A 12,609-nucleotide genomic window follows, 5' to 3' on the forward strand; every position below is an offset into this window, starting at 1 on the left:
GGTTCATCATTCGAATCTACCCTCACTATCAGCGTAGGTGGGATTAAGTAATCAGTTGAATAATGATACTCGAAGACATCTATTGTTTGGAGTGAATGAATGAATAAAAATTTTTATTCTAAATTCACAAACAAGTTTTAATTATATAAATACATACTCGATTCATACGAAATTGCTGTAATTGTTCACATTTTAGATTCACGAATAAAAATAACACATCGGGGTTGTGGCGTAGCTATTATAGGGCCAGGTGGTGCAGTGCACCAGGTCTCCGGAGCTCTGCGGGCCCTCTAACCTCAGCTTTGAAAGAGGGGAGGAAGGCGGAAAGAGGGGAGGAGGGCCCGATTCTTTCTCTATGCACCAGGGCCCTTGTCCCCCTAGCTACGCCACTGCATCGGGGACATTCTTTTAGAAGCTATGCTATACATACACGTTTTATGTTTACGTTTTGGACTAGATTGACAAAGCAAAAGAAGCAAATGGAAAAAATAAATAGCTCGATCAAGCGGAATCCCGCATAAGCAATATGATGGTCTCCACAAATGAGCGCACGCAAAAATACAATTTTAATTGACGTCATAGAATACTTTAACTAGCTATTTGCGACTGTTCACATTACCTTGTTTCTATTTATAGTCTATAATTTTATTAGCATGCGAATATTTTCCTTTGTTTTGTCCCAATGGGATCAAGTGTATTTAAATGGTTATATTATTATATTTTCACGTGTATGTGTGAAAATATAAATACACGCACACATAATAATACTACTCTTAATAGGCTTGTCAGGAAATTTAATTCAGTTTTTATATTTTAAACTTTTTTTTTTCTTCACCTGACTTTTTGTGTGTTTGTATAAAGTTTTCGTAAACTTAGTCTGTAAGTCTGTCCACGTTACAACATACGCAATCAGCTCTAATTGTTTGGGAAGAACTAACTTCCGAGACATGGTTAAAACTAGTTAGGGAGTCAGGGTCTCCATTGAGTTCAAGCGTTTGTACACTTTTTACCTTATTATTTCATTATTCAGAAATTCCGAAAGCCTATCCTACATATTCATAGTGTGACTATGATTCGATGCACATTATTATGAAAAATAAAGGGGTCATAAATAATTCTTTGTCGTGTAACAAAACATGTAGTATGGAAAGAAGTTTTTAATACATTTATATGAAATGATATAGAATTACAGCCAAAAAATAACGAAAAACATAAGATACAAATCTACAAAACAGACAAATTGTGGTTTTTTTTCTCTTAGATTAACCTGCACCTTCTAGTATACTTTTGTGTCAGATTTCATAAATATAGCCATACGAACCTCTACGGCATTTTCAATGAAAACTGTAAAATGAAACACACCCTCTCATAAAGAAATTTCAAAAAAATACTCTGCGATTATTATAAACTTAAGGCGGATATATCTACGACCAAATCAGTCGGCTGCCAGACTAAGATATAACACTATATTAGTTTTGTGGATACCCACTTTCACGACACTTGTCGGCTTCTTTTAAGTACATGACCCATAGGACAAAAAGTATTTATAATTCCTCTTATTAAGTCATAATGTATAATCATTTATGTATTGTATAGTTAAACCTCGGGAACATCTATCCTTTCCTTAGACTTCGCGGGCGAAGCCACGAGCGTGAGCTAGTCATAAATTAATTATATTTGCCTGTCATTGATTCACATTGGAAACAAAAGACTTTAAGAGTGTAAAAGCGAGACAGTATAAATAACGCAAATAATTGTTATCCCTGGATTTGGAACGCTTATTTCTTTAAAAATTACGCCACGCCACGCCATAGTGATACGGTTGGTACCCAGTGTGAACACAGCACCTGGAAACATTTCAAACTATACGTAATATTATCTGTGACTGTACTAAGAACCTGGGTCAATATGTGTGTAACTTATGTTGGTAATGGTTTTAGTATATAATTTATTACAATCATTATTATTCCTTAATACTTTCAGGCTATGCAATGACGTGGCATCTAAAAGGAATCATACATTAAAACCACGAGTAGTGCTACCGGAGACGTACGTAAAAGGTAAATTCCTATACTGAAGTCCAGTTCGCAGTTAGTGAAGCCAGTTTTTATGAAATTTACGAATAAAATACGATGAATACATTTCCCAACCTATAATGAGATACAGCCTGGTGACAGACAGATGGGTAGCGGTGTTTTGTTAATAGGAATTGTTTTCACCCTTATCTCTTAATTTGGAATCTTTTTAAACAAAAGAGGTTCCGTTCTATACAAAACATGCTTAATTAAAACTCATGTTACTACACATGCTACCTTCTGGTATCTCCTAAGATCATCTTGTGCAAAGATTTCTTTGTAAAGCTTAAAACAACCCAGAAATTAGTTATTTTGACACATTTATGACACATTTTTACAGAAATGAGGCCTCCATCTCGTAAGGGCCAGCCAGTGACCGTGGAGTTCAGTATATACGTGGTGGATGTTAATTCTATTAATGTGGAAGACATGGATTTTAGGTAAAATACTGTTACGTAATATTTATATGACAACATCTATTGTACTTGCTCAAGCAACAAATAAATGTATAAATGAATAGAATTAATTGGTTTAAGAGGTTTCAATTTAGTGCTGAGCAATCATCAATGTCAGCCCGTATTTGATAGATACATCAAACTGTCAAAATATATATACAAAATTAGATACGATATCTGACACTAACGTATCAATCAGGTATCAATTTTGAAACTTTCCTTATGTGAAAACAAATCTCAATTGCCACCATACCTGTCCACTTCCGTAATTATCTTTCAAAATTCCAGAGTGGACATGTTCATCAGACAGACTTGGTTGGAAAGTAGACTGCAGCTGCCTGACGACATCTTTGAAGAAGGCGACGACCACGTGACCTTACCCCCAGAGTTTTTCGACAATCTGTGGCACCCAGACCCTTACTTCCTTAACTCCAAAGTGACAGGTAATTTAAAATATTACCAATTTATTTTCCTAATAGACATGCTAAATTTAAAGGGGACAGGTCGTTAATCATAATTGAGTTTGAGTTGCCATCTTAATGTCTGATTTTCTCAGCGTCATTTTCAAGATCACGTTTCTTAAAAATAAGGAAGTTAAGATTATTTCAAGCAGCAATTTCGGCCTTATATTAAAAAATGAACGTCGATTATTTAATTTTTAATAACAATTAGCATGACGAAACTTTAACAAGCCAGTGAATTTTCATCATAATTGTCCTTCATATGTTATCATATGATATTTCTATATAAAAATCAGAACTATTTGAATTTCTTATTTTATAGCCTATACAGTTTTAACAGACGGATTAATTCTGATCCGGTATGAGTAATCTCGTAATAATCTGAATTAAATACGAAAGTGGGTTATACATCAAATAAAACACGAAACGTATCTTCTTTCGCTTTTCAAATATTATTATTCACTTCTTTTTGTTTTATTCTTATTTTTATACCACTGAAATGGTACTTAATCTTCATAACGTCATATATTTTTTTATATATCATAGAGAAATTAAGAACTTGCTATTGGTTTTAAATTAATTCAATTTTTATAGCCTTAATGGTGTCCACCATAGAGATGACAATTTAAAATATTAAATTGAAGCCAAATCGTGTTTTAAATCTGCATTTCTATCCTTTATTTTCAAATAAAAAGACACGCAGACAGAGCTACTTTCCCCATTATTAATTTTAATAGGGAAATAGGCAATAAATAAGTACACCGCTGAAAAAATTACAAGGGTACTAATTGAAATTTTAATTATTCTAGGAGGGGACTGTCACTTTTGCCATCAATCAGCTGGTATGCGTTTTCTTCTTTGCACCTAATATCAGCACTTTTTACCGCTTTTTAATTAGAGGGGGCTTGGTTTATAATATATATTTCATTTATTTAACGCAGGAAATATGTAACTACATAATTTGTGTTTGTTAACGTTGTTTTAGTTTTAATTAATTTCACTGCACTAAGTGAGTTATTTTAAGTATTGAAGGATGGAAACACACTTTCGTATTTATTACAAAGTTTTAACTAATATTTATGTGCAAGACTAACTTTTGCAACATAAAGATATAATATGAAAAATACGTTATGAATGAAGCGTTCCACTCGCTTTAATCAAATTTTCTTTATTTCCGTTGGAATATCAAAAAAGCATCTTTATATACTTTATAATAAATTATACTTTATAATACTTTACAATAAATTCTTTATAATAAATGTGTTAGTAAAAGTCTTATCAAAATCAATTAGCCGAAACAAAGCGATGACAGACTGACAAAATGAGTAAAAGCAGAGATTGTTTACCTCAATACACATTTAGCAGATATTCCAATTAATAAAATATTATTATGTATAGATTACAAATTTCTACTGCAAGCCAAGAGACAAAGGAGTTTTAATTTTTGCAAGAGAAACATTGCTCTTTTCATTAAATTACATATGCATTCAAATTATAGTAAGAGATCGTAAATTATCTTTAAAAGATGAAATTCAAATCCGGATTGTTTCTTAAATAAGGTTGATTATTATGTAGGAACAAATTACACTTTAAATTCAGACTTATCGTTTCGAAGTTATAGGGCATAATAACGACTAGATCAAGACGTTTCTATGTTCAGTCTAACCACCGAATTGATTCAGACAGGCTTGGAATCGTTTAAATTTTAGTAGACTGAGATTGAGATTTTGAATAGGTGAAATTGTAGTTTTATTGTGAAATCCCACGGGAGTGACCCGTGTGATACCGCAGTAACGGGTATAAACATTGTCAAAGTAAAGTTTGGTCTCTGGAGATAACAGAAGAAACATTTTTCAAAGACAATCTAGAAAGACGCAGACATAAAAGCAAATAAATTTCACAAAGAAAGAAAAAAATATCCCTACTCCTAATACCTATATATATACGTACGGGTTTTCTTTGACTACTTGGGTAAAAGAAGCCGCGGGCGCAAACCCTAAAAATTCTCGTGTCACAATGTTAGTTACAATACTCCTCCGAAACAGCTGGATCGATTCTCATGAAGATTTGTGTATATCGGGTAGGTCTGTAATTGGCTAACATCTATTTTTCATACCCCTAAATGATTAAAGAAAGACGTTTGCCGGGTCAGCTAGTTTTTACATATAATTTTGTAAGAATGAAGATGTAAAATATTATTTCGCTATTGTTTTTAAAAACAAATCTTAATACACAGCAACAAAGTTCACATTGAGTAATAGATATTACTGATGCTATTAACGCAATTCGACTCAATAGCTCACACACACTATGAAGCTTTGAGCTGCGCTGAATACAAGTATATAACCCGAAAGCCAGAGATAATTACGCATTTTAATTAAATTAGTTTCATAAACATGAAAACCAATTAGGCTCAGTAACTTTAATGAAGCTTTGGACACCGACTGTAGGGCTTGTAAAATGATGAATTATTCAATTTGTCGACAACAAAGTATATCGTCATTAATATTATTCTAAGAAAATTGCGAATATTTCTTGTCGTCTTGGAAACCATGGCGAGCTTATGATAACTATGTTTTAGATTTATCATGAGTCTTTTTTATTAAAGGTTGAGCATTTTAAGCAATGTATTCAAAAACGAAGGAAATTCTCAATTCGACTGCATTTTCAACCGACTTAAAAAAGGGGGTTCAATTTCACTGTATTTTTTTGTGTTTGTTACCTCATAACTTTTTACTGGATGAACCGATTTTTATTTAAAAGCTGGTGCCTACCATGTAGTACATTTATTATCTCATTTTCACCGCTTTTATGTTTTTGAGAAATTGAGGCGTAATTATATTTTTTATGCATCGGTTAAGACTTCACCACTGAAAAAAGAAAGGTTTTTAACATTAAAAATGTTCCTTGACAGTTTTTCATATAGAAATATGCAATTAGAATCAAAAGCAGTTGCAACTAGTTTTGATTTTTTGCTTCATACATGTATGTGTATAATCAATTATCTCTAAAAAAAGCATTTTTCTCAGTCATCATCTTTACTTTTCAGAGATAGCTGAGCTCACCCACAAATTCTCATCAGTGACCCTCTACAGGAACCAAACTGTGAGGTACGCGGCGCGAATGCATGCCATCATCGCTTGCCAGATGGAATTTCAACTCTACCCTATGGACATACAGTCGTGTCCGATTTACATAGAGAGCTGTGAGTGGTGCCTAAACATTTGTATAACTCGTTTCTTTTTCAGATTTTCAAATTTAGCTTTACTGTCCCTGAATGAGACCGAAAAAAAGAAGCCCGTTTCGATTTTCTTGCCCTTCCCAGTCCATTCCTTCTCTCCAGTCCTTTTTTCATATCCCTTACCCCTTAAAAGCGCGCAGCGCTGAGACACTATCTCAAAAAAAGTTCAGGGGTGCTGATGATCGCTTACAATCGGGTGATCTACCAGCTTGATAACCGGATATGACAAAAAAAATATTGTAAATATTTACAAGTATAAGTTTTTTAATTCATATATTGCCAGCAATTATACAGCGTTGCTGTCAATTGCATTGGGATGTAGAAACAATAATTTGTCCCCGAGTTCAAAAAGAAAATAGAATAAAATTATTTGTAAAATAATCCAGTCTGCGGTTACAGTCGGAACGTTGCTAGTTGGAAATATGCTTTTCCAGCTTTGGTAAATTTCAATCTACATGACCTGACTATTTTAGTAAATAATGAGAGTCTTTGAGAAGTTTTACTATCAAGAAATAATTTCATATAATGTTTTTAACCACAGTTTCATACAGTAATCAAAAAGTGCGATTCAAATGGAGTGAAGCAGGGGTGACTATTAACCCTGAATTAAAACTGCTCCAGTACCACATCGGAGAACCGCTCAGACTGGAAGAAACTAATGGGTTAATGATTGATAAAGAGGGTATGAATTTTCAATTAACTTAAGCAGAAAATAGTGCATTCAAATAATTAAATGTAGTTGGTTTTTAGAATAAATCAGCCTCTGTATAATCTATAATATACCATGAGGCATCAGCTGCCTTCTATGATTAATCTTATTTAAGATGTGAATTTGTTATGGCTTTTTGAGTTCCTTTAGTGACGTTTTTCTTCTGTAATATTACTAGTGCGCTAGAGAAGAAATTCTCATTTAAAACATAATGTTTATATGCTTAGGTTTTCTAATGCCTCGTTTCTTTTTATTTAAATAAGCTCAAGAGGTATAATTATATTTTTCCTTCAGATGCATTAAATATCATTAACTTTCTTCTATTTTCAGGAAATTTCTCAAGACTAGTAGTGTACTTCAGGTTTGAGCGGCAAATTGGTCACCACCTAATCCAGACCTTCGCACCTTCCTCTCTTGTCGTTATGCTCTCTTGGTTCAGCTTTTGGCTGGATCTAGATGCAGTGCCAGGGCGAGTGACCTTACTGGTAACTTGTATGTTGACGCTGGTCACTATGTTCACGGGATTGCGAGCTGATATACCACCAGTTGCATATGTTAAGGTATTTTAAGTCTTAATACGTATAACATTGGACTGAAAATTGCTGGCGAAAGAAAAATTAAATAATATATGGAGTTCATCTAAAAGTACATTATATAATATCTTCGCTTAAAACGATTTGAAATAGCAAAATAAATATATCTGTATAACAAGTGTTTTTAATATAATATTTTTGCATAAAAAAAGAGCTTAAATTCGAAAACTTGAAAAAAAATTCCAGGCACTTGACCTTTGGATGGCTGGATGTATGATGTTCGTATTCGCCGCACTGGGAGAGTTTGTGGTAGTAAAAGTGTTAGATAAGCAGTACCAGATGAACAAGTCAAAAGCACAAGAAAGTATGCCCAGGATCATACCTGTGGTGAGGGAATTTGCACTTTTATAAGACTACCAACGCACACTTAATTGTATGTTAGTGTTGCTATTTGATTATAGTTGTTTACCTTATTACATAGTGTTCACTAAATATGATTGACATTTCATATCAATTTTACCAAGTATCGGGGAATTTGGCATAATTCTCTCACACGTTAAATAAGACAGTAATCAATCAAATAATAGGATTTTTAAGACTTAGCTGAATAGTTAAATTTGGGAACATTACAATTTAATTTAATGATTAAGCTACATTATCACTAAATGCGATACGAGTTCTATAGATATGCCTGGTACTCAATTGCAAATGTCACTAAATTCCAGCGCATCAATGGTGAAAAGGGGTCCTGTGGTACCGTAGCCGCTTGGGAGGGTTCAGGTGTTAGGTGTCGAAAGGTTGATTTGACGTCTCCCGCCTCACCGCAGGGCACGACGCCCACCGTGCACTCGCCCGCTGCACCAACGCATCTCGTTGGAGTGGAAAGAAGGCAGAGTATATTACAAGTATGTTTTTTTTTGGTTAAAATCTAGATATTCAATCGTTTTATAGGCATGGTATTGGTATGGACATAAAGATATTGACAGAGTTGCAATCGAATCTATAACAAAACTTTCAGAATCATTCTCTCATTATTTACGTCATTTAAACGACTTATGAGTCGTAAAAATTTTTCACTATATACATATAACAATAGATCATAGGTACGTTTTGGCAATAAATAAATAATAAATAAATAAGACTTTTATTTGCCAGAAATCATGATGTACATTATTATTACCTTAAAGATATTACTGAGTAGTGAGCTATATTTAATTTTTTTATTAATAATATTAAAAGCTGCATTGGAAATCTAAAATAACTATGTATTACGTGGTTACTGTATAAAATGTACGAGAAGGCATCATAAAATAAGGTACATCTTATAAAGCCAGTTGTTTTTTGTTAGTTAAAATGACAGATTGTGTTTGAAAACATCTTTGAGAATATGCCTTAAAATGACTTAGGTTATGCGACTGGCTTGGCACTAGCTCTGGCTATCTAATTTCTCTTATATATTTTTTTTTCTTAGGTCGCTTGGTTGGACGCAGACACTGGTCAAGAAAGGGTATTATGGCGCGAAATTGATAAACTATCGCGTGTGGTGTTTCCCGCCTTATTTCTTCTGTTCGTCACCATGTATTGGCCCGTCCTTCTTCTTAAAACCAAAAGCTCTTCATACTGAATTCATAATGGATAAAACGAGGGCTTTGTTGAATGTCTATTGTCATTTGCCAATATTGTTGTAGAACGGTAGACTTAGATATATTTCTCATTGTTCACTAATTTACTCAATAAACTAATATAATGCTGTCTCAGGTTATACACAAGAAAAGAAAGGGACACAAATTTAAAACCCAGGTAGCGTCATTGATAATTCGAACCAAATCTGGTTTCTTCACGCATAAACGTCATGATCGATTGCGGAAAACGTCTTTAACATGAATTTTCTAACTTATTAATAACTAATTAAGAATTAATTCGAACCAAAATTGTTTCGTCCAAACTAAATGGATAAACGATAGATTTAGGAAAATTATAATTATTTGGTACTAAACTAATTTTTTAAAACCGTAAGCACAATTTTATTTAAATTTGTTATTATGACTTATTGTTTCTATATTTTAAAGAATTTTATTGACGTTTTATGTAATATTAAGTTTTACTATAGTTAAAATCTGTGAAACATTAGTTTTATTGGATGATGACATTTAAATAATTAAAGAAAACTCTAAAATAGAATGGGCACATGTAATAAAATTAATATATTATGTTATTACTATTGATTTATTAGCATTAGTTTAAACGCACATTTTCCCAAATGAAAGCTGTGATAAAATTTCACAAACAATGTAACAGTGATTTCTATATTCGATTAGTCAAAAAATCATAGCGAATATTAAATCAATATTAAAAAAAAACATAAAAATTACTAATTATATAAAGTACATTTAGAATAAATGTATGGTCATCTATGAAATGAAGATGAACCTATTTTAAAGTTATTTAGAATAACTCCATGTTCGTTTTTAATGCCAACAATTCATTAAATTGAGCAAATATAATTCAAAATTTGTAATACAGAAGCTTTTGTATAGGAAATTAAATAAAATGCTTCACGATATCTTCAGTTATTTTAACAATAAGCACCCGAGTGCCATTAATTAATCATATTTTAGAAATGCCTAGTTATCAATTTTAATCCTACATTTGAATAAAACTTTCATTAATGAAAATAACGATTCGGTACAAAAACCAACCGTTCAGAATTCCAAAGTAAGTTTCTTTCGAAGATTTATGTAATAATTAAAGTTTAATTAAAGTTAAATGCTTATTAAAATAGAACACCAACGTATCACTCAGCTTTAAATAATTGTGATAATTTAATTTATATCGTGTTTTATGTATTTATAGATAACCCGCCAATTGGTGACGTCATACCATATACATGATTTAAACATCGTTATTTAGTCGGATTATAATATCTCCTGCATTTATTATTATGTATGTACAACTGTACCTCCGATAAAGTAGTGTAATAAAAGGAATAACGTAAATAGAATCGTGTGAGCCGATGAAATCGTGACTTCAAAGTGCTCATAGCTAAATTGTATATTCATTTACTTCATATTTGTATGTCATTTTGAAAAACAAGCTCGTTGTATGCGTAACACACACGTTGTATGCGATATTTCCAACAATTTTTCAATAAAACTGTTACTTTTTTAAACGCAAATTTTATGATTATCATTGGCGGGTTTATAGAGGAGTCATAGTGAAAATGCGTAACTGGTGCTGTGTTATTTATAAAATTTGTATGTATATTACTATAATATAAATTATTATATGCTTGTCACTATGTAATTGTATCAAGGATGTCCATTTTAATTGTAATATTAGTTATTTGAAGCACAAATAGATAGGTGATGTTGTAAAGAAATTGTAATCGTTATAACAAATATGTATTTATACTAGGTGATGCAGTGATCCCAAAGTATTGATATATTAGAGACAATGGCAAGGTAAAGAAATATTTTTTTTAGTCTCTTAAAAATGTTAATACATATCAGATACCTTTGTTTTTAACTTTTACTTATATTTTTTGTTCTGATCTAGTGGATTTATTACAAGCAATAGTATAATATTATTTTGAATTGGTATATGCTCTAGTATAGTTGATTATCATTACTTTTGGATCAGTTTTTTCTGGAGGGGTTAGATCTTAAGGAGAGGTACCTAGGAAATCTTGAATAATTTATAGTCTTTTATATTAGATTACATTGCCAGGTTTTATTGAAGAACACATAAATTAATTTTATTAATAATATAAAGAAAAGAGATTTATTTAATACACGAAGATTACGGTCTTACTGTATTACCTTGGTATTTTCTTTAACCAGAACTACTAAGGCAATAAATGCCATGATTATCCGTGATCTCGAAGATGATAATGATACGCACATTTTGTCACCAACGTTCAATGTTAAAGGGTTATTTCATCATCACCCTTAGATTCCCTCTGCAAGGACACCGGCCTCCTTTGAGAGTTCAGGCGATAATCCACCACGCTAGCCAAATACGTGTAGTCAGAGGTCACGTAATGGCGTCTTTTTGAGTCTTGAATATACCGGTTCCCTTAAGATGATTTCCGTAATTGTTTCTAGTGGTGATGTGAATAATGTGCGACTTTTAATTGAATTCAACCTGAGCTACTAGATAGTAGCGATTGTTCAATGCGTACGGCTTATGTTCATATGAAGACCTTAATTATGCATTAATCATAGATAGAAATTAAAGTATCTATAGTTATCATTGTCAAAACAACATTAAAAGAACTTGAATTAATTTGAATTAGTTTTGACTTGCATATTGTATGAATATGTTAAATTTAAAGCCAAATAGTTTTTATTAATGACGTTTCTGTGTTATTGTTGATATTATTTACAGAAGAATTTATAGGAGAAAATCACAATTACCTTATTATGTCATAATATTTACATAGATTTTTGGTGAGTTAAAGGCATATTGCAAGTCTTCTAGTTTTTTTTAAACGATCAACAATATGTAGTAAGTACATTATCATTTTATTAGATAAGAGTTTCGTTGAATAAAGTTATACAAAATGTTGTTCCTTTACTTTATTTTATGCTGAACTATTTATAATGATTATTTTATTACGCCTGTGAATTTTTATTAGCAATCACTGTATTCGATGTACTTGTGAATACTCACATGGATATACATCCACTTAATATATAGTTATATATAATATTAGTAGGATAGGAAGTAGGATAGTAGGACTAGTTAATAATAAATGTCGGTTATTGTGGCATTAATACAACAGAAGCAGATAAATACACTAAATTGCGTTATTAATTTCTCTATTACATCCTACAAATGCAGATAAGTTTTCACTTAAAATGTCTATAATAAGCCATGAACTACTTCGATATTTTGAACACTATCCACACTACCGATTATGTTATTATTAATTTATATTGATATTGTTAAATGTAGAAACGGGTTTTCTACAGTTATATAAATCTTATCGTACTAATATAATAAATGCGAAGTTTTTAAGGATGTGTGTGTGTTTGTTACTCTTTCACGCAAAAACTACTGAACCGATTGCAATGAAATTTGGTACGAAGACAGCTAGACAACTGCTATAAAACATAGGCAACTTTTTATCCCAA

General features: G+C 31.9%; 1 protein-coding gene across 1 annotated transcript in view; it reads left to right on the forward strand.

Moving 5' to 3' along the window:
- The window catches only part of LOC119833360 (glycine receptor subunit alpha-4), a 31,321-nt gene extending 20,787 nt beyond the window's left edge, over window positions 1-10,534 (forward strand). The window contains exons 3-11 of the mRNA XM_038357347.1: window positions 1,984-2,060; window positions 2,416-2,515; window positions 2,819-2,973; window positions 6,041-6,196; window positions 6,774-6,914; window positions 7,272-7,501; window positions 7,721-7,861; window positions 8,200-8,379; window positions 8,946-10,534. Of these exons, the coding sequence (XP_038213275.1) occupies window positions 1,984-2,060; window positions 2,416-2,515; window positions 2,819-2,973; window positions 6,041-6,196; window positions 6,774-6,914; window positions 7,272-7,501; window positions 7,721-7,861; window positions 8,200-8,379; window positions 8,946-9,098 (1,333 nt within the window). The 3' untranslated portion in view covers window positions 9,099-10,534. The remainder of the gene's footprint in view (window positions 1-1,983; window positions 2,061-2,415; window positions 2,516-2,818; window positions 2,974-6,040; window positions 6,197-6,773; window positions 6,915-7,271; window positions 7,502-7,720; window positions 7,862-8,199; window positions 8,380-8,945) is intronic.
- Window positions 10,535-12,609: the final 2,075 nt, after the last annotated feature.

This window comes from Zerene cesonia, chromosome 17 (genome assembly GCF_012273895.1).
Source record: "Zerene cesonia ecotype Mississippi chromosome 17, Zerene_cesonia_1.1, whole genome shotgun sequence".
NCBI lineage: Eukaryota > Metazoa > Arthropoda > Insecta > Lepidoptera > Pieridae > Zerene > Zerene cesonia.